This window comes from Zymoseptoria tritici, chromosome 9 (genome assembly GCF_000219625.1).
Source record: "Zymoseptoria tritici IPO323 chromosome 9, whole genome shotgun sequence".
In the NCBI taxonomy this organism is placed as follows: domain Eukaryota; kingdom Fungi; phylum Ascomycota; class Dothideomycetes; order Mycosphaerellales; family Mycosphaerellaceae; genus Zymoseptoria; species Zymoseptoria tritici.
The window spans coordinates 1238077-1265385 of record NC_018210.1 but is presented as its reverse complement, the minus strand read 5'-3'; the positions used below and the strand labels follow the sequence as shown (position 1 = coordinate 1265385).

At 53.2% G+C, this 27309-nt stretch overlaps 9 protein-coding genes across 9 annotated transcripts; 5 read left to right on the top strand and 4 right to left on the bottom strand.

The window, feature by feature from the left end:
• Positions 1-6872: 6872 nt before the first annotated feature.
• On the top strand, positions 6873-9017 carry MYCGRDRAFT_21444 (SNF2 family DNA-dependent ATPase domain-containing protein; the record flags this gene model as incomplete). Its single annotated transcript, XM_003849620.1, has 2 exons — positions 6873-8012; positions 8229-9017. Coding segments are annotated over 2 exons (1929 nt in total), but the record flags the coding sequence as incomplete, so codon positions are not given.
• Positions 9018-10333: 1316 nt separating this feature from the next.
• MYCGRDRAFT_62487 (uncharacterized protein) lies at positions 10334-12496 on the top strand (the record flags this gene model as incomplete). Its single annotated transcript, XM_003849621.1, has 4 exons — positions 10334-10979; positions 11032-11331; positions 11389-11797; positions 11855-12496. The coding sequence occupies 4 exons, from the start codon at positions 10400-10402 to the stop codon at positions 12255-12257; spliced, it is 1692 nt and encodes a 563-aa protein (XP_003849669.1).
• A 406-nt stretch (positions 12497-12902) lies between these two features.
• MYCGRDRAFT_47293 (uncharacterized protein) lies at positions 12903-13275 on the top strand (the record flags this gene model as incomplete). Its single annotated transcript, XM_003849622.1, has 2 exons — positions 12903-13043; positions 13114-13275. The coding sequence occupies 2 exons, from the start codon at positions 12903-12905 to the stop codon at positions 13273-13275; spliced, it is 303 nt and encodes a 100-aa protein (XP_003849670.1).
• Positions 13276-13713: 438 nt separating this feature from the next.
• Positions 13714-15372, bottom strand: MYCGRDRAFT_47640 (putative major facilitator superfamily transporter; the record flags this gene model as incomplete). Its single annotated transcript, XM_003849386.1, has 1 exon — positions 13714-15372. One exon carries the CDS (start codon positions 15370-15372, stop codon positions 13714-13716), a length of 1659 nt encoding a protein of 552 aa, XP_003849434.1.
• Positions 15373-19246: 3874 nt separating this feature from the next.
• On the bottom strand, positions 19247-20479 carry MYCGRDRAFT_47143 (uncharacterized protein; the record flags this gene model as incomplete). The annotated part of the gene is made up of 3 exons (XM_003849385.1): positions 19247-19404; positions 19456-20139; positions 20215-20479. 3 exons carry the CDS (start codon positions 20477-20479, stop codon positions 19247-19249), a joined length of 1107 nt encoding a protein of 368 aa, XP_003849433.1.
• A 237-nt stretch (positions 20480-20716) lies between these two features.
• MYCGRDRAFT_62484 (Fe-S cluster assembly factor NBP35) lies at positions 20717-22389 on the top strand (the record flags this gene model as incomplete). The annotated part of the gene is made up of 1 exon (XM_003849623.1): positions 20717-22389. The coding sequence occupies one exon, from the start codon at positions 20727-20729 to the stop codon at positions 21756-21758; it is 1032 nt and encodes a 343-aa protein (XP_003849671.1).
• Positions 22390-22413: 24 nt separating this feature from the next.
• Positions 22414-24027, bottom strand: MYCGRDRAFT_87533 (uncharacterized protein; the record flags this gene model as incomplete). Its single annotated transcript, XM_003849384.1, has 2 exons — positions 22414-22558; positions 22937-24027. 2 exons carry the CDS (start codon positions 24025-24027, stop codon positions 22414-22416), a joined length of 1236 nt encoding a protein of 411 aa, XP_003849432.1.
• A 1574-nt stretch (positions 24028-25601) lies between these two features.
• On the top strand, positions 25602-26275 carry MYCGRDRAFT_95788 (uncharacterized protein; the record flags this gene model as incomplete). Its single annotated transcript, XM_003849624.1, has 3 exons — positions 25602-25750; positions 25809-26089; positions 26163-26275. The coding sequence occupies 3 exons, from the start codon at positions 25602-25604 to the stop codon at positions 26273-26275; spliced, it is 543 nt and encodes a 180-aa protein (XP_003849672.1).
• A 271-nt stretch (positions 26276-26546) lies between these two features.
• MYCGRDRAFT_110786 (uncharacterized protein) lies at positions 26547-27274 on the bottom strand (the record flags this gene model as incomplete). The annotated part of the gene is made up of 1 exon (XM_003849383.1): positions 26547-27274. One exon carries the CDS (start codon positions 27219-27221, stop codon positions 26547-26549), a length of 675 nt encoding a protein of 224 aa, XP_003849431.1.
• Between the last annotated feature and the right edge of the window lie 35 nt (positions 27275-27309).

Here is a 27309-nt window from a genome sequence, read left to right as displayed (position 1 = left end):
TGAATATTAAAAAGAGGTTACCGTCGCCGTTACCGCTGCTAACTAACACTCGTACAGATTCGAGAAATACGAGATTAAAGAATTAGCTATTGCATTCGACATTGCATCGATAATATAGCGTTTCCGATATGTATGTACGCCTAAGATAGCTCTAGCTGTCGTTCTTTAGCGTCTGTCGTTTCCTAGTCGCTAGATAGATGCTAGTAAGGTCTTTAGCCGTAGCTAGGCCTGGTGCTCTACTATCTTTACAGACACCGTCGACTACCTCGCAACTCGATATAGCACTATTGTCGAATAGCATCTACGCCTCCGGAGCTATTAGCGACTAAGAAGATTCGCAGAGGCTATAAGCAGCGCCGGCGTAGAGGGTTTAATATAGGGATTCGTCGACGGCTACTTCTAAGGGTTTGCAAGGCCGAGTAGAGATTAAAGGAAGCAATACTCTAGCTACAAGAAGGCGCATAGCTGTAAATACTAGGCTATTGTTACACTGGACGGTCTAATATCCTTACTCGTTAGTCCGTTTAACGGCAGTAAGAACGACTAGTTTATATAGCAAGTTTCCGGTATTGCTCGGCGACTAAGAAGGCTCTTTTACAACAAGACTCCGCTCTAGATATATAGTAATCCTGCATACTATAGCAGCTTCGGAGTTATAGCTCTATATAAACACTATCTTGGCCGCAGACACCTTACCGTCGCGTAGAAGCGCTTTAACAAGAACCTCTTAAGACTGCGTATTAGCGTAGAGCATGCCTTCGGTAATACTATACGCAAATGGACCTACAACACCTTCGCAAAGTAGTTGTGCCTTAGTAAGTAAGCGGTCGGTTAGTTCTTTATCGTCGGTGCACTTATGTCGAACTGTTATTCGTGTATAAAGGGGCATAATTAGACGAGTAAGAAGTACTTAATAAAGCCGCTAGATCTATACGAGTACCTCTGTTAGCCACGGCCGGACGACTACGTAACAGACGATAACTCTAGCTATAAGTTTAGCAGTAATCCTTACTAGGAATGAGCTCCGGTAATATCGTCGCTTACGTCGAGCGGCTCTACGAACTGACTAAACAACTCTAAGAGTTCGAAGTTAGTATTCTTAGCAAGGGCAGCTATACCCGAAATTCTGTAGTTTTTACCGCAATCTATAACAGCGTATTAACAACACCATATATTTACCACTTTCTTAATCCTGTTGCAATTTCTAGCATCGCCGGTAATTAGCAAAAAAAGAATAAGCTTAATCGGTGTAGAGACTATTGCGTTATTAATTATCTAGTTCTCGAAGCCTACCTCGACGCTAGACCCTCGAATTCGTCCGACTAGACTGTCTTGAAAAACACCTTTACTACTACCACGACTAATAACTCTATATATATACAGCGCAACATAGATCCGAGGTAAGGAGCTTCGAGAGCTATATTAGAGGTATAACATATCGTAAGCTCGGCCAAATCGACCGGCAACTCGGTAAGATCTAGCCCTCGAGGATATGCTACTTTTTTAGCCGACAATTTAGCTCGGATCGAACTTATCTAGCGGATTATAAGGGACTGTTAAACGTGCAACCGAGTTCCGCATGACTTTACATAGCTAATCGAGCTTCTTATTCGTCTTTAAGGTAGACTCTTGTAGTTGTACTATGCCCTTTGCTAATAGCTCGAACACTGTGCTGTTAGCGGCGTTCACGGCGCGGTTAGTGTTAAGGCTACGCATAAACTGTGTTACCTCCCCTTAGAAGGTCGTCTCGACCGGTAGTACCTTACGCTTCCGCCCTGTCGATAAGGACGAGCTATTAATACTAGCGGAAGATAAACGACTTAGTATACGTAATAAGGACGAGGTAGGTAGTATAGCAGATAAGCGAGTAGCAGGCGTTCGTAGCGGCCTCGGTGGAGGTGGCATTAAGTCGTTAAAGCGCTCGTCTTTACTAACGTCCACTACCTCGTCGTCGTCCTTATGTTCGGCATCCTTATAGCCTTAAACACCCTTATTATCTTCTACCTCGGTAACAGTACGCACGGCCTTGCGTCCTTGTCGCTTTAACATGTCCGCTCTAGTAGCTTAAGAGGCTTGGACTTCGAGATTAGTCGCCGCTATTAACGCCGCTCGATTAGCCGTCCTAGTGGCTTGTTTATCCCTAAACTCTAACTACTCCCTTATAGCTAACGACATACTAGTGTCTTCTTCTTTACTAGTGCCGGTGCTAGCATCGCTAAACTTGGCCTTCTACTTGCTCTTAAGCTTTATAAGCACCCTCTAGAGCCCTGCGTAGTTAACGCTAGTCTAATATGCGAATTAAGACGATAACATGCCCTAGAAGCCTCTGCTATAGTGCTCTTGTATATCTACGGTAATCCTGATTAACATAAGCTCTTGTTCATCCGTTAAACCCTTCTTCGACACCCTCGCCGGAGCAATATTATAGCCGCCGAGATCATTGTTAGCACTACTAGCAGCAGCGGCAGCAGCTTAACGATTTACGCGCTAGCTCTGGCTTAGTTTCTTCTACCTTCCTAGTATATCCGGCGCTGGCGTTTCCGGTGGCATAGTCTGCTCGATAGACGGCTTTACACTCGGTTAGCGACCGCTGGATATAGCCTCGAGTTTAGCTATCTGCCGCTGAAGGGCTTTACGACGAGCCTGCACGTCGTCGCTATAAGCGTAAGGGTTTGGCGTTAGCGATAGCGACTAAGGAAGCGGCGTTGCGGAAGGTTTACGAAGCGGCGCTGTTAAGGGCTCGCGAGAGGCTCTAAACCTTAGGTCGACGGTAAATATAGACTGCATAGAGTCCATGTTAGCTAACAAAACTAGTGAGGAAGTGGACTAAACGTAACGGCGTAAGGAAGACGCGCCCGGAGCGTGTAGTTAGGTTAAAGCCCACACTAATAGTTACTAACTACTATTAGCACACGCTATGCTATATCGAGCGTTGCATAGTCACTTGCAATAGCCGCTCTACCGGTGGAGCGGCTATAGCTACTGACTATGCAACCATTGCCTCATTCGGTAGTTATGTAAGACGAGCTATACTAACAACGGAGGGTTGCGTTGCATTGCATGGTGTCATGGCAAGGGCTGCAGAAACGCTCTACTGCCGGTGAGTTGCCAGCCATGAGTGCCGCATCGCAGATATGTCAGAGTGCTCCGCTGCTCATGCGAAACAATCCTTCATGCTCCACTTGAGAACAACAGACTGCTACTCGAAATGTTCGGCTGGGGGCCCGCAAAGTGAGGGCCAACTCCAGCCGGCAGAAACATGACTCGGCGGCACGTTGTGCTAAAAGGTGCTTTTGACATAAATCGAGTTCGTGCTTTAGCGCTGTTGGCAGTTTTAACGATGTGCTATATGTACGTTTAGCTGCGGACTTGAAACGGGATATGCCGGGATGTAGCAGTCTCCGGCTATGCTGATACAATGCAATGCAGGCAGAACAGCTTATCGAAGATTTTCTCACATGTCCACACAGCAGCGAGAGTGCTGAGCAAGATCGCGCCCCAAGCACTCCTCCTCATTGACGAGTGCCAGCTTGACCGCAGAGTTCATCCACGACTCTGCTTGAGCAGCGCGTGTCCTTCATGAGCCGACACAACGTCGTCGCTCCATCCGAATCTCCTCGAGGACCACTTCCATACTCTGGCTATATGAAAAAGACTTGCAAAGCGCCCTCCGCTAGAGTAAGCTGATCACTCTCACAGGCTGAGGACCAGTTTGATGGACTGTAGATCAGCGTGTTGCCTGGCTTGTAAGTCTGATTGGATACAGGCCGAAGAGCTGCTCAGAGACGCAAGTCGACGCCAAATATCTGGAAGTACATGATTGCAACGTAGGCTAAGGCTGCACCAAGGCGTTGAAAACGCGCCCATTGCCGGTGGAAGGACGTCAGACTCCTGTTTGGCAAATCTTGAGGGGCCTGCGAGCTTTCAATCGACTTCCAAGATTCAAGAACCTGGAAGGTATGATGCTGCCCAAGTCAGATATTCAGCTGTCGAGAGTGTGGTTGGTACGGCTTGTTCAGGGCGCCTCCGTCGAGAGCGAGCAGCTGGGTCGGCTGAGCTTGGTGCAATTCTGCTGCGTTGTTATCGATGTCATGATCGTATTCCCCATCAGTACAACTTCGTGGGACCATGAGATTGTTGGAAGAAGGGAAAGCCATCCATGTTTTCGCCGGGAACCTAACAATCCTCGGCTTAGTCAGCTAGCGCCGCACTGGGCAACCGCACGCTTCAGGTCCTCCTGTCTTCCCAGGTCCACCTCACATCTCCTGCACATTTTCCATCAACCATTGCATCGACCATCATACTTTACATCGCTCTCAGCATGTCTCCGATGTAGTGGGGTTGTCAGCGCCCTTGGAAGCGCAGTCCGTCTGTACGTGCACAGTCTGCGTGTGTGTCGTACTGTCAATTTTCTGTCAGCCTATCTTTTTCCGTCCTCCCAGAGGAAGCCGTATCTCCATCCATCTCCTTCGCACTTCTACGCTCAATCTGCAGAGAGGCAGCGACGGGAAAAGATAGCGACGGGAAAAGATGGAGCCTTGCCTCGGAAAGAGACGACAAAATCTGATCGCCGGTCGATGTGAAAATGGTTAATGCCCCCGGCGAGAGCACCGCGCAGGTCATGTCTGACGCTTCATACCACTCTCAGACTGATATTCGGGTGCCTGCGCGCTCTAAGTGCTCGTCGTGGTCTCGCGCAATTCTCAGAGTGTCCAGTGGAGATGTAAAGGGCACAAAGTGATGTCTTCCTCGTGAACGATGTGCTCTCGCGTGGTGAACACGGATGGAGGCCATCTCAGGAGAGGTGATCTCCCTAAAGTGAGACCGGAGACTTCTGGTGCTCTCAGCGCATATTACTGATCCAGTGGCAATCGTCGCAGCGGCATTGCTCTTGAAGCTCGCGTCCCTTTCGAGAAGCAGCACCCCATGGCTGTCATATGAAGAGTGATAACCACATGCAGATGCTCACATACTGACAGCAGTAGCTCGCGCCGCAACGACGACTGACGTGGCCCGAGCGCCTGTCGCGGCATATAGTCTGCTACTCCGTTCCAGTCCACCATCCCCTCAACCTCAACTACCTCTACCACGACCACTCTACCTCTCCACTCACACACTCCACCTCTTTCAATCATTCACACACCTCCACAACACTTCCCACCCCCAACAACAAGACACCCTCGACACCTGCCAAGATGTCGCACACTCCAGAACCAGCGCCAGACCCCGCTAACACACTTCAACGTGACAGTCCACACCGTGAGCGCACCGCTGAAACGGAGATCAAGGACGACGACACCTCACAAGTCGATGCATCTGACAATTTGCTTCCACCTCCGCACCAGACTGATGATATAACTGGCCATCACACAAGCGATCCTGACAATCAGTATGATGGCTCGGATCTCCTCGCCATACTGGACTCTGGCGAACAAGAAGAAAGCGGCTGGAGCGCTGGCTCTGCCTCCGCACGAGCCAAATCGTCGGAAGAGACCGACAATCGCTCGCCGCATCTCGAAGACTCAGCCATGGATGATGCGCCGGAAGTCGACATGGCCACCCCTGCAGATGTTGCTGGTGAAGATGAAGCGTTCGCAGAACTCTTGGAGGCTCAAGCGGCAGATACGAATGGTGCGGACGCGGAAGCCTCTGAAGAAATGGATGATGGAGAGAGCGACCACGATACTTCACCTCAAAGTGACAACGTCGCTCCGGATGTCGACATGGACGCTGCTGCATCGTCTCCGTCGGATCCACCGTCCACCGAGCCAACGGAGCTCCAGGTCGATGGCACAAAGGGGGTACCTGCCGCTGAGATGCCTCCACCGCGCCAGCTCAATCTGGGATCGTCTATGCTCAAGCCAAAGAAGGTCACAGCTCAAGAACCTCTTGCCAGTGATCCCACAAGCACGCCTTCTCCCATGAGCAATCAGCAGAAATGCCTAGCGAAGCAGAAACGCTTGCGTGATAAATTTTTCGCTCAGCGGGATGCGGCGAGAGGAGAGAGAATCGACTCAGTCGCCGGACCTTCTGCCTTGGATTCGCACTCCTCTGGCATGGCGATTTACCCACCGCCAGGCTCTCCCGAGGCCATGGACGCCGCAGCGGAAACCTTTAGAAGGAGAGTAGAAGAGTTCATGAGGAAGGAACGAGCTGGTACCGTCATGCCCGATGAGAGAATCGCATTCATGCGGGAGCAGGCGGCTGAACGCGCAAGGGTGCTGAAGATGAAGGCTGATGCAGCATTCTCTTCGGAATCGGAGGATGATGACGACGATGAGGATGACGATGAAGATGAACATGACGAAAGCCAGACTGCGAGCCAAAGTGGTCTTTTCGTCACGGAGAGTCCTGCGCCCAAAGCAACGAAGCAGAGAGGCCGCAAGCGCAAGGCTGGAGAATCTGTTGACGGCAACGGCAAAGCTTCATCAAAGAAGACCCCGGCGAAGAAGCGCGCCAAGACAGGCGGCGGTGGGCGCAAAGGCTACCGCGCAGGCGATGTCGACGCTGTCATGAACAAGGCGAAGGAGAAGCAGCAGCGTGGCAAAGTTGCCAAAGCGAAGGCCAAAGCCAAGGCCAATGGTGCTAAGCACGGCATCACGAACGTGGCGTCTCTCCATGGCACCAATGTCTTCAGGGACATTGCTCGCAATGCGGACTTGCGAGACCAGCCAGGGTTCTCTAAAGTAGTGACCACGAGAAAAAATGCGCTGGCGAATTTGATCGCCTCAGTGCCTGTTGGCGATCAGAGGATCGCAAGAGGAGACAACAGATTGTTAGAAAAGAGCCTGAGCGACTTCAACGGCCGAGGGAGCTGTTTCCCAGTGGGGGAAGGCGAGAATTCCGGCTGGCAATTGAAGGGCATGAATTGCACGCTGAAGCATTACCAAGTCCTCGGCGTCGCTTTCATGCGGAGGCGCGAGAATGGTACCAGTGAGCCTCGCGGAGGCATTCTCGCCGACGAGATGGGTCTCGGCAAGACCATTCAGATGATTGCAAACATCATCAATGGCAAACCCGACAAAAGAGCCGAGGAGAAATGCACCCTCATTATCGCTTCGCCGGCCTTAATCTCACAATGGTATGATGAGATTCTGAAGTTCACCCAGTTCAAGAAGACGAAGAAGAACAAGGACGATGGGAATGACAAATCGAAGCATGGCCTTGGCGCGGTGATTCAGCATCGAGCCAAGCATCGGATTCCGGGGAGTGAGAAGCAGATCATCGCGACGATCAAGAAGGCATCCGTTTGCCTCACAACTTGGGGCGAGGTCAACAAAAGCTACCCGAAAGCCGTGTGTCCCAGAGAGCTCACAACCGCGGGACAGAAGTCGGAATGGTGGAGAAATCACTTCAACGAGGAGAAAGGCATCTTCCACAAGATCAAGTTCCACAGGATCGTTCTTGATGAGGCGCAACACATCAAGAATCACACCGGCCACGCCAGCATGGCATGTCGGGCACTTCTGGCGAACCACTACTGGGCCATCTCCGGTACGCCGTTGATGAACGGAGTCAAGGAGATGTATGCCTACCTTCGATTCATCCGCTATCCCAATGCCGGCTCTTTCAAACTGTTTTCGGAAAACTTCTGCTCCAGGGAAGACCCGAACGGCAGCGAAAAGCTCGGAGTCATCCTCCGCCAATTTGTCATCCGCCGCACACATGCGGACACTTTGTTCAAGGCGAAGTTGTTGGACCTGCCGCCGCCCACGCAGAGAGTCCTGTATCTGGAATTCAATGAGGTCGAACGTAGTGTCTACGAGATCGTCAAGAACCGCTTCATCCAGCGCATCAACGCCATGAACCGACGTGAGGGCGTGAAGTCTGGATATAACCACATCTGGACCATGCTGCTGCGGCTGAGGCAGCTTTGCGCGCACCCACTTCTCATCCAGGACACGATCCTAGACTTGCTGGAGAGGGAGGACTTTGAGAAGCTGAACCAGATTACCGAGGACACCAGCGACGACTCCGAAGAAACCACTGGCATCTTGAGTCACCTCAAGCACGTGCTTCAGGACCATGTGCGCGCCAAGTACCAGGATGAGAGACCTGGACACGGACAGGGCCAATTGGAGGAGCTCACAGTCGTGCCCGGCGGCGTCTTCGAAAGTGAAGGTATGAGTACTGACCTCGGCGGCAAGCACGGCAGGAACTACCAATTCCACAGACTTATGAAAGCTCTGAGAGATAGCGAGCAGTGGGACGCGATCAACGAGCGGAAGCGGTGCTCGAGCTGTCGGAACCCGCCTGCGGAGCCACATATCACATCTTGCTTCCACATCTACTGCCATCAGTGCTTGATGACCATCCAGCATGGCGCGGCTCGCCAGGGAAAAGACCATGCGCGCTGTTTGGAGTGCGGTGCCGAGTTTCAAAGCGTGAAGATGCTCGACGAGCGGATAGTGGAAAATCAGCCACCAGCCGCCAACGGCAAAACCAAGAAGAAGAAGAAAGATGCTCGCCCACAACTGAATTGGATCGGACTAAACGGTGAAGTCCTTCCTTCTGCCAAAACTATTGCGGCCAAGGCGCAGATCCTCGAATGGTTGTCCTCCGACCCCACCGCAAAAATCATCATCTACACGCAATTCATCCCGATGGTGACTATATTGGCCAAAGTCTGCGAGACTGAGGGCTGGGGCTACTGCAAATACACGGGCGGAATGTCGCTCGACGCCCGCGAGAAGTCGATCCGCGAGTTCAGCAGGAACGACGGCGAGAAAGGCGACGAAGAAGACGACGATCAAGACGACGAGCCCGAGCCTAAGCGCATCCTCATCGCCTCTCTCAAAGCCGGCGGTCTGGGACTGAACATCGTCGCAGCCTCTCGCGTCATCATGCTCGATCCATGGTGGAACGACGCCGTAGAGCAGCAGGCTTTCTGCCGCGTTTTCCGCATCGGGCAGGTGAAGGAGACTCAGCTCACGCGCTTCTGTGTGAAGAATACCATTGACGCCGCCATGTTTCAGGTCAAGGAGCGCAAGATCGATGAAATTGAAAAAGTCATGGAGAGCGCCAAGGATCAGAAGACGCTCACGGAGGAGGATCTGATGAAAATGTTTGGGCCGGTGGGTGAGGATGAGGAGGGGCATCCTTTCATCTTCCCAGAGCCCTACGCTGAGCATGATGATGGTGTGCCGCTGTTCATTGATCCGGAGGACGGGGTTGGGGGCTTGTTTGGGCGGCCGTTGGGGTCGGACATGGGCAATGAGGTGTGAGGCGGTGGTGGTGGTTTGCGACGGACCGGTGACAAAAAGCGGTGTTGGTTTGTATCACGGCGCTTGCTTGCCTTCCTGCTCACTTCGATCTTTCGATTGCTCGAAGTGCTTTTCATGAGCGTGCTCCTTCTTGGTTCGACGGAGATCTGCTTTCGCCAGCTCCCGCGCTCCTGCTTCACTCGCGACGCAGCTTAGCTACCAAAAGTTCAATACAATCTTTAGACATAGTCCGATCTTGCCTAAGTCACCGGACAGCAGGGAGAGCTGTCTTGCAACACTGATCTCTCATCGTTGCGGAGAGAGAGAGTTTGGAGGATCTGCAGAGAGAGAGTTCGCCTCAACCCTGCCCCGCCTTGTCTCGCTTGGCAAGGGCGGCCCGGCAAGCGGCATCTGCTTACTCTAGCAGAGCGCAAGCACCTCGAGATTCCAGATTCACTCGTTCATCCCACGCCGGTCTGCATATACCACTTCACCTCATTGTACACTGCTACTCCTGCTGCATCGATGCTCCACGTGACCGCCGGAATACATCGACCACCTCTGTGTCGACCACCGCCCATTCACGCGGATCACGGCTTCTTCAAGCAATCACCCGCTTAAAAATAGTAGTCTTTCCGAGCCGTCCCTTCACCCATTTCTTTGGCTACGTAGCCGTCCTACCAACCCTGGTCAACCTCGAACTCCACCTCATACCGGCATCCGCCTGTCCTCGCTCCTTCAGATCGCTCGCACCGACCACCGATTTCACCGACCTCCTCCTGCGCCTGGTGTGCTTGCGCACCTTCACGATCCTCGTCACCAGTCCACCCTTTCAAACCTGACCACTCGGCCGGCTCTTGGGGACGGAAATGTGAGGCGACAACGATACAATGCCCGGCACAACTACCGACTCTGGGAAGCGCGTCTTTTCCGGCGCCAGTATCAACAGCAACGGCAAGGTGCACAACTCCGCCGGTCAGAAGATCAAGAACTTTTTCCGCATCAGCAGCAGCAAGCACGAGGCGTCCAATCCCTCCTCGGAAAAGGGCTCCTTGGGCGATGGTCAGCAAGATGGCAATCTTACACCTCCACCATCACAGAACAAATCCTCCCTCCGAAACAGCCGCTTCATCCCGCACATCGGTCGTAATAGAAGTACAACCGTAGCCTCCGAAGGCAATCAGCTGGATGATGGAATGAGCCCGACAGCACACGCCAACCCATACTTTCAACATCAGGGCCCACCGGCTCTGCGGCATCATGATGACAGCAGCATACCCGGAACGCCTCCGGACTCACCAACAATGGCGAAGAAAGCCGCTCCAGGCGATGCACAAAATGGTGGAGGAAATACAGGCAAGGAAGAGTTCGCGAGGAAGTTGCGGAGAGTGGCCAGTGCTCCCAGTGCACAAGGCTTGTTCAAATCGAAAGGAAGCGGCAGCAGACCACAGTCGTCAGCCGAGGATGATGCAACACCACTCCCCAAGATCAACGGCATTGGACAACACAGTAATTCCAGCGCGCTAAGCATGGTGGAAACGCTGCCACAAAATGACAGCTTACTAGCGATCCCTGGGATTGACGGCGCCATCACACCTGGCAAGCTGCGGAACAGCATCGCCTTCAGACGGACATACAGTAGTAACAGCATTAAAGTCCGGAATGTGGAGGTGGGACCTAGCAGTTTTGACAAGATCAAGCTGATTGGAAAAGGAGATGTTGGTAAGGTGTACTTGGTGAGGGAGAAGAAGAGCTCGAGATTATACGCTATGAAGGGTGAGCACCATACACATACTTTGAGATGATGATAGTACTGACATGTGGACAGTCCTCTCGAAGAAGGAGATGATCAAGCGCAACAAGATCAAGCGAGCTCTCGCCGAGCAGGAAATCCTGGCCACGAGCAATCATCCTTTCATTGTGACGCTCTACCACTCCTTTCAATCCGAGGATCATTTATACCTATGCATGGAATACTGCAGCGGAGGAGAATTCTTCCGAGCTTTGCAAACCAGACCGAACAAATGCGTGGACGAGGATGCCGCAAGATTCTATGCCGCTGAAGTCACGGCGGCTCTCGAGTATCTTCATTTGATGGGCTTCATCTACCGAGATCTCAAGCCAGAGAGTGAGTATATCGACAGGCGGTATTGGTGTTCTTCACGCTGACAATTCTTCACTGCAGATATCCTCCTTCATCAGTCTGGCCACATCATGTTGTCAGATTTTGATTTGTCAAAACAGTCCGATGGCGGTGGTGTTCCTGGCATGATCCTAGCAGGAGGTCGCAACGCCAGTGGAGGCATTTCCAGCAATCCCACACTCAGCAACATGCCCACGATCGACACAAAAAGTTGTATTGCCAACTTCCGAACCAACTCCTTCGTCGGCACTGAGGAGTACATCGCTCCGGAGGTGATCAAAGGCTGCGGCCACACAAGTGCCGTGGACTGGTGGACGCTAGGAATTCTCGTCTACGAAATGCTGTTCGGCACAACACCCTTTAAAGGAAAGAACCGGAACGCCACATTCGCGAATATCTTGAGGGACGACGTGCCCTTCCCTGAGGGCTCCGGCTCGCCGAACATCTCCAAGTGAGTCCCAAACTGACCCAGTTGCGTTGACATGTACTGACACACCACCTCTTCCAGCCTCTGCAAATCTCTCATCCGCAAACTTCTCATCAAAGACGAACTTCGCCGTCTTGGCTCCCGCGCCGGCGCCTCCGACGTGAAAACTCACCCATTCTTCCGCACTACATCCTGGGCACTCCTACGGCACTCCAAACCACCGATCATTCCCAATCAAGGTCGTGGAATCGACACGATCAACTTCCGCAACGTCAAAGAGTCCGCGTCGGTAGACTTGGGCAATGGAGCAAACAAGGGCTTCGGTGTGGCGGCGAGCAAGATGAAGGGCGTGCCACTAGATTCAGGGCTGGAGACACCTGGCGGTGAAATCGCAGATCCGTTTGAGGAGTTCAACAGCGTGACTTTGCATCATGACGGAGACGAGCAAGGGCCTCAGCATCAAGGAGAGAACGGACATCGATAGTGTCATGGATGGCGCTCTACGACGGGTCAGAGGAGAGCAGACGAGGAGTGGCAGCACTGAACTTGAGCAGACGAGATTGAAGCGAATCCGAGTGATCTCGAAGATAATGCTGTTGTGGGAATACTATCTTTATCCACTTTCACGAAAGCGGGAATAAATGGCTGGGAACGAAAGCGAGCGTTGCTTTTTGGGTTGTCGTTACTACTTATGAATAGATGGAAACTGAGATATGAGCGATCATGACACTCCTTTTGCACTCACTCATCGATGTTCCTACCAGAATTCTCTCGTGGTCGTTGCTGTGATCGTCGTCCACACATTTCTGCGAAGCTCATCGCGCGTTGACCAAAACGCGCCAAGGATTTCGGAAGGCGCGCCGCTTTCAACTTCACGTCTTTCAACCGCATCTTGCGGTATACAACAACAACGATATTCTCGACTCTTTTCTCTGCGACGCGCTGACGAGGACACACGCAGTTCAAGGACAAGTCATCGAGCAAGCAACTCGGCACCGATCTCGATCCCTGGCCCGAAATCCACGAAGAAGCTGCTTCCGCCGCAACATTATCTTGGCTTCGACTGTCCACACCACTTCTCCACCGATCTATTTTTTTGGCAGAGGATTCGCCACGACGTTCTTGCAAAATGGACCACCAAAACTTCGCATCCCAACAAGCTTCCACGGCTGCCGCCCGCCGCGAAGCACAGCAAGGCGAAGACTCCCTCTCACCACTCGAACAAGAAGTGCTAGACGAGTACGCCAAACTAGTCGGAAATTTGGACGACGTGAGTATGATCCAGTAATTTTTGATGGGAGTCGTCTCTGTGGTGGTTCCGATGCTGATGTAGAGTGAAGCTTGGCGCAGTTCTCGCGGATCTAGCAGCGAACCCTTCGGCGGAGATTCTGGATTCGTTGAGGGGTTTGGAGAGGAAGACGACGACTGTGTTTACGCTATTGAAAGCGAGTGTGTATTCGATTGTGCTGCAGCAGGAGATTGCTGATGCTGATGGGTCGTGAGGGGAATGGTGGATGTAGCTTAGGATTGTGGGCCCGCAGACGGCGAGATGGGACGATGTTTGGGTTTGATTTAGCAAGGCGTTTTGGGAGACTGAGGTGTTATGCTTTGCAGGTGGACATTATGACCGTGAGACCGAGCAGACCGACTGCAAGGAAACATGTGAGTTTGGCTGAGTTGCCGAGATGTCTACAGTAGTAATCATACAGGGTATCTGAGCGCTGAGCTGACAGATGTTCCAGACCAACTCCAACCGTGCCTCGCGGCAGTTTTTTCCCCATCTATGTTCAACCAAAGTGTATGCGAAAATTCCCAAGAACCAAATGCGCATCGCTATGCTGAAAATCACTTTTCGCCGTCCAACTTATGAAATTGCCCTGTCGCTCAACATGAATTGCGAAACCTCACTTCCGCCCTGGCAATACGCCGAGAACTTACTTTCACGACTCTCTTTCGGTCAAGGTTGGCGCCTCAGATGACACCGGCCTCGAGTTCTTTTCCCTTGGACACTCTTCATCCACCGGCTTCGTGTTGACACGAGACCTGGAGATCCTCACAAAGAGAATGCATACGATAAGACCAAGGCCCGCGGAGGCAGCAGCGTAGATGAATGCTGCCTGAGAGCCTCGATGCGTTCGGACGTCATCCATGGCGGCCCACTCAGCTGATGCGCGATCTGGCATTGCGACCGTGCTCTTCGCTTTGATGGACACGATCTCTGAGATCGACAACGAGAAAGACATGGCCAGGTTCACCAGAATCGAAGACACGGCTCCAGCCAGACCTTGGTGTTTGAGAGGCTGCACGGCGGAGAGGAACACAACTGAGATGGTGAATGTGAGGTCGATCCCGGCTGTGGCGCAGAGCATGGATGGCATGACGAAGGCCCAGTAGTTCATTGGAATGGGGCAGAGAGCCAGGAGGAGAGGTGCTCCGATCCAAGCGAGGCCGGAGATGAACAGGAGAAGCAAGATCGGGACGATGTGAAGAAGTGCGCCGCCGACCATGCAGAGGAGAAGACCACCCAGTGCAGTAGGAACGTACCACAGTGCGAGGGTCACTCCTTGGATACCATGCTCTGTTCCGGTAGCGTAAGGGCTCTGGAGGACCTTTGCTGACTCGTACAACCAAACGCCGTAGGAGGCGTAGAAGCAGAGGCAGGCGAAGGAGAATGCCTTCACGCTTTTCGGCCTGAAGAAGCTGAATGGAAGGAGAGGACATCTTGCAACCCAGCCTTCGACGTAGAACGCTGCACCGAGAGCGAACATGCCAGAGATTAATGGCCCAAGCACCATCGGGTAGCTCCAACCGGTCCTGGACGAGTCGAGCTCACTGGCGTATGGCTCGACGGCCAGAGCGTAAGCGACCAGAATCAAGCCACCTGTGATGAGTATAGCTCCGGCCCAGTCCATCTTGAGGTCCATCGCTTCTCTGTCTGCCGCATCCCGAGGAACGGTTAAGTACGCCGTAACGACAGTGATGAAGGAGATCGCCGCTGCAATCCAGAAATACCAGCCAGGCGAGTCCTCGGGCAAGGCACCAGCAGCCAGAAATCCACCGAAGAACCCCAGTGGCGCAAAGCCGGCGTACATTCCAAGCACGAAATTCTTACGAGGTCCATCGCTGTAGATACTGCCAATCATGGCGAAGGTTGAGGGTACAAACGCCGCAATCGCAAGCCCCTGCATTGCGCGGGAGACATCAAGCAAGGTCAGAGAATTCGCAAAGCCCGCCACCGAAGTCCAGATGAAAAGCCACGTAACACCGAACATGAACGGCAGATACCCGCCGTACATATCGCTGATCCTGGCAAAGATCAACAGCGTAGCGCTGAGGATGAGAGACAGCAGTGACGCCGGCCAGAACGTGCCCATCGAGCCCGCGCCATCTTCTGCGCCGATCCGTGCGACGATTCGAGGGAGCTCGATGGCGAAGCCCGTGATGAGGTACTCGGCGAGGAACTGGGTCATGGCGATGGTGAAGCAGAAGCCAACTTCCGCCGAGATGTGGCGGAAGCGACTGGCGCGCATGCTCTTCTGCCGCACGAGGGCTTCATCGGGTTCGGGTTGAGTGTCGAGGACGGTTGGCGCAGTCGTCATGACGATTTGCTCGTCGGGCTCGCTTTGAGACTCGACTTCTGTTGCGGAACTCCATTCAGAGATCGTGGCCGGTTCGGACTCACGTGTGCGTCCGGTCCGGTGGTTGGGCTCAGCTGACTCGACGAGCGTCGGTTGCACGGTGAGCGACTCCCGCTTCCAGTCGGCCTTCTCTTCGCGGTAGTGGATGAAGGTGTCGAGACTGGACAGACGATTGAGCGTCAGACTCGGCTTGGGGCGGATAGCCATTGAGCGATGGGATGCGCTTCTGCTCACGGGGTTGGAGTGCAGAGGGGGGAGTCGCCATGGGTCATGTTGACTTTCATGTTGATTTGAATGAGGCACGGGCGGAATGCGCGAGGTTTCATCATCGTCCAGTGCACGGATCCGCAGCTGCGGATTGGAAGCATACGCAGGCAGACTTTTCGGTCTTGTGGTCCGAGGCTGGGTCAGGGGGAGGGACTCGACCGAGCTGGCAGGTGATGGTGGTGGTACGTCTGATCGTTGGCTGAGTTTCGGCGAGCCGGGCGGTGTTCGAAGAGATGATTTCCGAGATGTTGTTGGAGAGGGCAGAGGGGTGCGCACCGCTATCTGGAACAAAACTCGGTCTGAAGGTTGACGATTTCGTTTCCGCTGGCGACGGGATTGTTGAGTCTCGTGGCTGGTGTCGCTGCTCTCGGACGAGCTGAGAGATTCCACCGACGGCGAAGGCGATGTTCTGCGCATATCGGCGGGTCGAGACGGATTGGACATTGGACTGCGCATTGGGTTGCGCATCGGACTCGTACAGCGACCCGTTGATCCTGTTGGTGACGTTGCCATCTGGCACGGCGGAATGTATCTTGCGGCGAGGATACGCGACGTGAATGGCTCCTTCAAACGCAATCAACTCTATTCGAGGCAAACAAGACGGGTAATGAGTGACGGAGCGAAGAAGGACGTGAATTGCAAAAAGAATGAGGGACGAATTCGCCCTTTAGATGTCGTCTGCGGACGACCAATAAATTCTGTGTCCTGTATGTTCCGGATGACGCGAGACAGGATATATACTGTCCCTCTTGACGGTTTGCTACAATGTACGACAGGGATGTCTGCAGGCAAGGAAGAATTAAGGTAGCATACCAAATTACCAGCAACACGGAGCAGAAGTGGAGCTCATCGAGAGGCTGTCAAGCGTACCAAGGAACCAAGGAACAGAGGAATTGTGACGAGACCCACTGCATGTATACAGAAGCGTTACCCACGAGGCACCAAGCTTGTGGTCCACGAGTTTACCGCGAGCCGACCGGAGAGTGCGGCGCATTGTTCCGTCAAGGGACACGAGCTGCGCACTGCAGCTGTCCAAGTCGAGACGCACAATGCGGATGTATTGTGAGTTTGAGACATCGATGGAGACCTGTGTGAGCGTATCGTGTCGCAGAGCCGCTATGCCGACTGGGTTCAGCAGCACGAGGGTTTCAGACGGGATCGCGAAGATGCAGAACAGCACAGGCCTGCGTCTATCCGTCAGATCCATCGCAGCACGAGGTACAGATACGGAAATGGGGATTCGCGCCCACTGATGATGGAACGGCGGATGTGGGATCCAGGCACCTGGTGGACTCCATGGATGTATCTGATCTACGATGCGGTCAAGCTCCGATCATTGCAGTCTTGAGTAGGGCGGACCGCCGAGCGGTGACAGCGGGCCGGTCGTACTACTGCGTCAGTATGTGAGCAAACGCCGCCGGGTCCGCTCTCAGCGGTACGTATGCGCCTCTCCTGCAGCCGACGTTGCACAAAGATGAGAAGAAACGGTCCTCGGGTGGGTGGCATCCTGGTCTCCGGGTCTGATGTCCTTCCATCATCAGCGGGAGAATATTCGGTTACCGGATGAGCTCGGAGCGGATACTTGCATCGTAAAGTGAAAGGCCACTGCGTGAGTGTGAAGGAAGAGGTGGAAAAGTGACGTGTCGTTGGGCAGGCGTTAAAAAAGCGCTAGCTGGCTTTCCGCCATCACAACGGTCACCGTTCGATCGACAGGAATGTACCTTACTTGTGACGTGCTATGCTGATTTCGAGTGCCTTGTAGACTTTTGATGCACTGGACGTGAGAGTGGAGAACAATCGCAGAAAGACAAGGCGTTCGTGCCAAGGCGGCCTAAAGGCCGGTCATGCACTGACAGGGATGGTCAATAATGACAGATCGGTTTGCATTCAGGATCTACCATGACCAAATTTTAGACAAAGCCTGCGATCCGTCCCTCCAGAAATTTCAGCCTCGGGCTTGTCTTGCAGGAGAGGTCGCTGCTGGTCCAACGCTGACGCCTCGTTTCTTCGATGGCGTCGAAGCATGACTCTCTGCTGTAAAGGAAGTGGGATTGTCCGCCGAGAAACATCGCTTGTGTTGACTGGCGCCTGACTTTGTCGGCGACGTTGGTGCTCGAACTTCGGAGACTTTGTTCCGCTCGGGTTCAACAGCGGCGGCAATAGATCTCGTAGAGGCAAACATGGGTGACATGAGCTCATGAGCATAAACGTGAGTTGACCCGCCGCTGGGATCCTCGTCAACTCTCAGCGCAACGGCTGGTGGTTCGTAATAGCCACTATCGTTCAAGGATGAATGCGGAGAGAGAGGCCGACGCTCTGGTATCATCGATAAGTCCCAGTATTGCGGCTGGCACTCCTGCTCTGTGGAGGATGATCCTTGGGAGATCGAAGGCCAGTGCGAATACGCCCCTGGGGTGAAAGGCGAGAATGGATAGGGCGTTGATGGATAATGGGTCGACCACGATTCCGATTCGGCAGTTCGACACGATCCTTGATGCTCCTCAGAAGCGATCAGATCGTTGCATTGTCGAATGTTGTCCTGGAGCATTGTTGATCGAAAGTCCAAGTTTTCAATATTCTTCTTCGTCAAAGCTTTGGTATACTGCCACTTCTTTCTGTTCACCCTGTTCATCGGTGGATCTTTCTGCTCTGCAAGTACTTTTTCGGCTTTTGCGAGTTTGCTGTAGAGTTTGCCAAGGGACTGATGATTCAGTGCAAGTTGGTCATTGTAGTTACGGTGCTGTTCGTACAGAAGGCCCAGCATGTGTGATCCCATCAGATATACCGACATTTCGCACACAGTTGTCGCGAATATCAAAGAGGATGTAGGAGCCCGGCTCGTAGTGATGAATGAGTCTGGTCGACGAGCCGGACATGCAAGAGCGCAAACAGTTGTTTTTGATTGATATGCGTGCTTTGCGGGCAGTCCTGAGCACAACAAGCAAGTCAGATGAGCCCTGTCCGCTCGGAACGAAGCTGCGGGAGCGGCCATGCATCGTGAAAGAGGTTCTTTGACGCGCGGAAATTGCGGACCCGATCTGAGTCGCGCCAAGTGAACGAACAAAGACAGCCATCGACACAAGATAGCGCCGCATGTTCAAGGCTGGCCTGTCGGCTCTGTGAAGTCATAGAGAGCCAGTCATAAGAATGCCGACGCCGAGTATAAGTGACATGGACCCGAGCTCGTTGGACCTGTTCCCTCCTATATTCACGCCGGAAAATACACACGGCATGATGGTTTCTGGTCGCTGGGAACTCTCGGGTGCGCCGCCCACGCAACAAAGAGACTCGAGCAAATCCGGTCGATGGGTCCTGAAAGTGCCATGCGCTCAAGAAGGGAAGTCCACATCGTCATATCCGTCAAGTCGGCTCCCGAATCATGTGGAGACAGAACCTCAATCGGGGATGCTGCATCTGCAGCGCATGAAACGCACCACGGTAAGCGCTGTCATCTCGCCTCGTCACAAATCTTGTGCCACACCAGCCGAGATCGGTCCAGACCACCATTGTCGGCATTTGCGTCGCATGTAAAGAGAATGTACTGCGTCCCAAACGAGGTCATTTCGCTTCACAATCGCCACGCGGACGATTCTGCAGCCTCATCAGCCTCTAGCACGCGGAGGCCACATTTTACTGCGACACTCTTGACGCCATCGACCTCTTCCGGCTTGACAGCTCTGTTAATGTCCTGATATCTTTTGATCTGGTTTTCCACGATGGCGTTAGCTTTCGACCCGCCTGGTTCTACCGTTTGCGACAAGATGTCCTTCGCACGACCGGACCGTGTTTGTCTTCGGTCTTTGCCAACGTGCGCCCGTGGATGGTATTGCTCCATAACGTGGATGTATAAATCTTTGGAGACGTTCTCGGCCAACCAACGTACAATGTGCTTGCCTTCCTCTTCGAGACCCGGCATGACCAAGTGTCTAACTAGAACGCCCTTCTTTGCGATTCCGTCCGAGGTAAAGCAAAGGTCGCCGACTTGCGCGTGCATTGCTTGTATGGACTCCTTCGCAACATCGGCATAGTTGTCGGCTTTCAACAATCGTTTCGACGTAGCAGGATTCCAAACTTTGAAGTCGGCCAGGTAGATGTCCACCAGACCATCCATGAGCCTTATGGACTCTAGCGAGTCGAAAGAAGATGTGTTATAGATGACTGGAACCTTCAAGCCTCGGTCTTTGGCATGAAGTATGGAGAGAGCCACTTGTGGAACAACGTGCTCAGGCGTGACGAGGTTAATATTGTGCACATTGCCTACGTCTTGCAGCTTGACATACCAATCGCCGAGTTGTTCGGGTGTCAAGTCGAAACCGTTCTGTTGATGAGCAATGTCATGGTTTTGACAAAACACACATCGAAGATTGCAGCCCGAGAAGAAGACAGATCCGCTGCCGTGATGACCTTGGACACAAGGCTCCTCACCGAAATGCGGTGCGATGGTGTTCACAGACACATCAGCTCCTGCTCTGCGTCAATCTATTGACCATGGTTGCCGCGACACTCAAGCACAGAATGCAAGACTCGTCTTGCAACACATACCTATCAGGCAAGTCCCTCGCTTCTCATACCTGTTGACACCGCAAAGTCTGGGACACAGGTTACACTCGCGAAGATGAGCATACGCAGACGCGCGTTTCTTGGACTCTTGAACACTTGTGAGAAGTTGGTATCGAGGAATGTAATCATCGAGGAGCCAGGGTGGAGCCAGGTGCGACTTGAACCGACTTTGAGCGACGCATGTGCTGCCCTTGCTCGACTTGACAGTTGTGCGGGCGAACCGCGCTACACAGGAAAGCATGATGCCGTGCGATCAAGGGAGGCCAGGGTGATGTCTTTATGTTCCATGTGAAGCTACGGGAGAGAGGGGGAGATGGGAGAGATCTAGATTCTGGTTGGGATAATGTGGGGGCCAGTGGCGATTTCGGCCGATTACGACCGATTACCAAGCACTTCAGTACATAGCAGATCAGCAACACTTCTTCCACTACTTCGACTAAACAATATCAACCTCATCCGACGAACAGCTCGCGGTTGCTTGACAAGTCATGGCGCCGTCTTTGGAGGAACCGATCCAAAATGTAGATGACGCCCTCGAGGCCAACTTGAAGAAAGCTCCCAACCTCGTAGCACCAGAACCGGAGCACTGTCCAGGCCCAGAATCACAAAATGCAGGCAAAGGAGACGCATGTGCGGGATGTCCTAACCAGGCCATATGCGCGTCCGCGCCCAAAGGACCCGATCCCGACATTCCCGTCATCACAGAGCGACTGGCCGGCGTCAAGCACAAAATTCTGGTGCTGAGCGGCAAAGGCGGAGTGGGCAAAAGCACATTCACCACTATGCTCGCACATGCGTTTGCGAGTAATCCCGAGAACATGGTCGGTATAATGGACACGGATATCTGTGGACCCAGCATTCCGAAGATGATGGGCGTTGAGGCTGAGACGATTCATGTCACCAATACGGGATGGGAGCCGGTTTGGGTCAGCGACAATCTGGGCGTGATGAGTGTGCAGTTTATGCTGCCGAATCGAGATGATGCGGTCATTTGGAGAGGACCGAAGAAGAATGGACTTATCAAGCAATTTCTCAAGGACGTGGAGTGGGGAGAGATGGACTATCTATTCGTTGACACACCTCCCGGCACATCCGACGAGCACCTCAGCGTGAACAGCTACCTCAAAGAATCCGGTGTCGACGGAGCCGTGATCGTGACCACACCGCAAGAAGTCAGTCTGCTGGACGTGCGCAAGGAAATCGACTTCTGCCGCAAAGCCGGGATCCGAGTACTCGGACTGGTCGAGAACATGAGCGGATTCGTCTGTCCAAAGTGCACACACCAGTCGGAAATCTTCCGTGCAACGACTGGTGGCGGACGGAAACTAGCGAAGGACACGGGCATTCCATTTCTTGGTGCGGTGCCACTGGATCCGAGGATCGGTATGGCTTGTGATTATGGTGAGAGCTTTTTCGACAACTTTGGCGATTCGCCCGCTTGCAAGGCACTCAAGGATGTCGTGAGGGCAGTGGGTGCCGAGATTGGTGTTCCGGCGGATCAAATACTGGCAGAGGATTGAGAGCTTTGCGATCATGGACCCGCCAGGTACGAACGAGGACAGCAAGTTGTGTGCTGTCGGCCGGGAAAGCTCAACCGATGGACATTCCGCAAGTGAGAGCTTCGGTCCCACCAGACAATGGGAGCTGTGCTTGAGCATCAACAACGCCATCGTGTAAGCAGCAGACCGCAGTGCTCGCCGACGGCCTTCGGCAGTACGTGAGTAATCTAGACAGGGCTGCGGGCGCTTTGGGCGGTGACGTTGGAACGATACTTCGCTGCAGCCTGCGGCGTTGAGCTGTCCATTTGCCACCGTTGCCAGGCTGTGACAACTTTGGATGATCAGTAGGATCAGAAGGCTGGACGATAATGAAGTTCTCAGCCGTCAATATTGCGAAGAATGGTGGTGACTGCGTCGGAGTGTATCGCTGTCGGAGTCGAGGGAAGTCAAGACGATGGGAGGTAGATACGGTGCCATGTTGAGCAGAGCTTGATAGCAATGTGTGATCATGAACGCTCAGGGCGTGCGTGTTGTTGAGCATTCTCATCATATCGCTGTTCGCTTGCGATACTATTTACATTAAGTGTTTGCCGAAGCCTGTCTCTCGAGACAGCCATCTTCAGTCTGCTGACAGGCGAAGTGACTGGTCCACTCCTTTCCTCTTGCTAGAATATCTTCATGAGCCCACACTGGTGGAGCCACCGTCGAGATCCGACAATGGCTGCTCCGGCACTTGGAACATGGGCACCTTCTTTGTCTCGTTCATCTGAAGGTGCGTGGGAATAGCGCGGGGCTGCGTACGCATGCTATGCTCATCTTGACTAGAGCGATGTTCCAGTCGATGCGCAGATGGCTGCGATGAAGATGGCGCCTCGAAAGTAGGATTGCTCTCGAATCCCGATTTTCCGGGAGGCTCGACTTTCGCGTTGAACATACTTGGAGGCTCCTCTTGCGGCCGAAGTGACTTGTTCTGGGAGGTCGTAGGCATTGCTTGTGCATTCGTGAAATCTGCATTCGAAATTGGCTCGCTGGATGGATCCAGGTCCACAACCTGCACCTTTTTGCGTACCGCTGACAGGGCCTCTGGATCGTCAGCGTACGGCATCGATACGTCGTCGTCCGTACCGGCGTCAGTTCCTCCATTCGGTCGACGCAATGGCGTGGAGACTTGCTGTGCATCGGCATTGCCGTCCACTGACATCTCGGACTCGTCTATCCCTTTCGAAACAGCTGGATCTGGCGCTGGAACTGCTTTCTTGCGTTTTGCGTCCGCTATCAGCCTGCTGAACTCGTCATGGTGCCGCTTGGAGTATGCATCGCCGTCGAAATCCTTTCGCATGATGCTGCTGCTCAAACCCTGGGCGGTCGGTGCTTTCCCACCCTGTGTGCGCTCCCATACGTCGAGATCGTGTAGTAGCTCCCGTTTCGTCCGAGGTCGTGTAGAATCGCAATTTGCGTTCCATATGTTCACCCATTCTCGATGTCGACTGATCATGCCCTGTCTGGCACCCCAACTAGGGATCCCCGCATCTTTGAGCTTCTTTGTCAATGCAGTCTCCTTGAGCATAGAGTAATTGAGCTCATTGATGCGATCTTGAGGTCGTGTATCCTGACTTGACGGCGGCCGCGTGGCCCCAAACGCTTTCACAGAAGGCTGGGACGCTTTCTTGCTTCGCTGCTTCTTCTCGTCTTCGCATTTGTCCAGATGCAAGAATACCTCCTCAGCCTTCATGCGCTTCCCACATTCGAGCGGGCAGGCGACTAAGCCATCGTCCGCCGGCGTGCCGGATCTGTAGTCCTCTTCCCCATCCTCGCTGTCCTCAATCTCGATAGCCTCCGTATGTGATTCTTGTGATGCCGCAATGCGCCTGCTCTTGCTTCTTGTTGCTCGAGCCGGGCCCTCTACCTCGACGAGATCTTCTGAGTCCAGGACGACTGGTCGTTTTCGCTTCCCAGACTTCTTCTGGCCTTCCTCTTCCAGTGCCTTCCTCGCCACCTGTAAAGCTGCCGGCCTTGCTGTGATGAATGTCGACACCACCTCTTGCACCGCCCAATTATTGCGCAACTTGCTTGCTTGATCTGGACCTCGACACGCTGGACACTTCCCATCCGCAGAAAGTGAGGTTCGTATGCACTTCGAACAGAAAGTATGGTTGCATGATGTGATCATCGGTGTGTCGTAGAACTCCTTGCATATTTGGCAGTGAAGTGCGGTTTCTAGGCTGGCAAAGTCCTTGAGAGGCGTCTCGAGCCAGTCTGTGGCGTCAGGCACATCGTAGCCGTCGTCCATTGCGGAAGTGTGTTGATGTAGCGGGGCAAAATGTCTCGATGCTTGGGAGACGCGGTTTGTCCAGACACGAGCGCGATTGCCTCACGTACAAAAAGCTTATTTTGGCCTCACTTTCGGGACATCCATGGATGTCATCAGTGTTAGACACGCGCAAATTATCTACATTTGTCACTCGCCTCCAATGCAAGGTTGAGGTACTGTTCGACTCGAGTGAGTACTTTACTATCGACCAGAAGAAGGTATCGCGGATGAGGTGGCAGAACCATGAACTTGAATACATTTTGTGTCCTTCAACAAAACTCACACCATCATCAGGCAGATGTCGCAGTGCCGTCACTCGCGTCCATTCGATCTGACCATCAACAGTCCTCCTCCTGCCATGTGGTCTCTGATGGATGTTGACACCTGAGCGAGCCTCTTCTTTGGCCAGCTTCCGGTGTTTTGTGTGCCTAGCAGCCTTCTCCCGTCGTGCTACAACTACGCCTATACCTCTCGAAAGGCCTCACTGCTCCAACAAACAGAGCCACTGTTGCTAAGAGATATTGGATGTGCGCCGTCCAGCTGCACCCGAAGAAGACGCACAACCGCTGGCTCGCAACTCCAATTGCAAGGATGATGGACCCCTCGACTGCATTCATCGTATCGGTCCCCAAGGGATAGTGGCTTGTGTGTATGCAGAAGAAGCAGGCGACATATACGAATAGACTTGCTACGCGGTCAGACAAAGGCGAGTCTCTTAGCCATTCCAGAGCTTAGGTTCCAAGGACGCAACACAGCATAAAGGCAGCTGCCGGCCGAGTAGAAGGGACGACTGGTGATGAGAACCTGGCCTCCATGCTGGCCCTTCGAGGTGGATATTGCTGACCAAAGCGTTCGTCGCTGCAAGTCCGGCTTTGGAGGGCTCCGAGGCTTTCACGGCCACTTCAAGTTGTGATGACGAATCCCGGTGGGATGCCTCTCACCGCCACAGGTCCATTGCTCAAGTAGAAGCACTGCGAGTTTCTCGTGTTGATGCACGGAAGAATTCATGCAGGATTCAGGCCCGGTGTTACATTAAAAGTTTGCTCCAGATCATAGCATAGCGTGGCATCATCCTTCCTCCAGCGGAATCCTTCGAAAAGCTTACAGAGATTTGGCGCGCTGCAAAATGCTATTCATGGCAGCTGGTATGAAGTCACCTCAGAGCCATGGCCGTGCTCGGAGCCGATGCTACGCTGCCACGCTGTACGAAGATCACACAGTGACCGACCACCGGCTTTTCTTCGAAGGACTTCTTTGCGACTCAGTAACTCGATCGACGAGTGAACAAAAATAGCACAGCTAAAGCAGCAGCATACGTCGATCTCGAGCCGGATTCCATTTGGCATGCGCCATCGAACATACTGCAGCTGGCAGCAACTTACTCGGAAAGTAAGCATCGGCGAGGACGCATATATATATATATATATATCCGCCAAACGCCCTCGTCAGTTGTGTATCTAGAATCATTCAACCACTTCCTTGTCAGCAATCAGCATTCAGACACCAGGACCATCTCCAATCCACTATCACCACAACTTACCATCACAAAGACAATGAAGTTCCTCGCTACCGCCGTCGCCCTCGCCTCAAATGCGGGTGCCGCAGCTATCGGAAGAAATCCGCCTACCTGCCCTTCGAAATATGTCTTGAAGACCGAGCCACTCCCTGGTTCAGCCAACCTGCTGCACAGTGGCCTGTACCTGTAAGCATATTGCAACTATACTCTGCCATCGCCGCGACATTGATACTGACTCCGACAGCTATGCCTCTCACACGGGAGCGGGACTGTACGACCCTGTGTTCGACGTCAACAAGACCGTCGGAAGCGTAGGACAGCTTGATAACGGCCACCAAGCCTTCGATGTGGGCACCAACACGGCGGAGCTGTCCATGATGTACGCTCCATATGCGGCCTGGGCGGGCGTGGCGATGAACCTTGGAGATGGAGACAGTGGTTATTACCTCAATGAGAATGGTCTGCAATGGACGTCTTCCCCAGAATCGCCCGGTGGCTCCACCGATAGCTTCAAGGGATGGCTCGGTAAGTGAGCTCTCGTGCTTTGCGAGTTGGGTTTCCAGATCGGATTGTGGTTTGCTGACATTTGTTTGCTTAGTCTGTGACTGGTACCACGGTGCCCCTCAGCTCTTCTGGAGGATCAGTGGCTACGAGCACACCACAATCCCAAGCAGCTGTGCGCCCGTGTTGCTGAAGCCCGAGGCCATCTAGAGCCAGGAATCATTGATCAATTTGAGCCCGGCCTGTTGCTTATGATCGTGTCGCGTCTCCATCGTTAGTCTAGATCGATACGTGTATTAATTGGTCCTTGCGACGGACGCAGTCCCACGATCGCCTTTCATTCATCCTTCTGACCGTGTTCAAAGAGGCATTGTTCCTCTACGGATCCCTAGATCTCCTGAGTATTGTGATGGCAACGTGGCACATGGCCATCGGCCGCCATCCAGCCTTCACTGACAGGTGCAGTACCTCACGTCTGCTCTTAGAGCGCCAGATCATAGTCCCAGGCCTCCACACACATTGCGCGCATCAGACGTTGTACCATTTGTTCGTTCCACACGCCTGTCACCGAGTACACTTCCTCCCTAATCCACGTCTTGAGCGCTGCCTCTGTACCTCCCGCCTCTGAAACTAGTGCGCCAGGCACTCGGAGCAATCCCAGATGAATGCCCACGTCGGTCAGCTGCCCAAGCGCTGGTATACATGCAACGACCGCCCCCTGAGGGATACCATGCGGCAGAAGATACTCCTTGGCAAATCCACGGAGTGGGCCGTTAGGATAGCCATAGAACTGAAGTTTTGGCATGTTTTGCACGTCGGCAAACGAGTATGCATTTAGAACGCCCTCAAGCGACCCGTGCCCAGGTCTACAGTAGTATTCTAGGTCCAAAGCGAGAATAACCACGTCATCAGCTCCTTGTCCGATGAAGCTGTCGCGGCGGGTCAATGCCGCATTCCAGTCACAGAACACTGACTTCCAAGCTCCTGCTATCCTTCTGTACTGCAGATGATTCGGCACAGAGCCCATATCCATCTGTCCTCCCGGATTTCGTGCTTGTAGGGTGGGGCATGTGAGCCAGACATCTCCTCGACGAGCGAGAACGCGGAACGCCATGCTCGTCAAGGGGCACTGAGCCGCGTACATGCGGTGATCCATAGGTATTCGAAAATCAGCTTGAGATGCTGTTTCTTTGGCAGGTTTTTGGGACAGGTTCAGAATCGCTTCAATGACCTTATTAGTGACA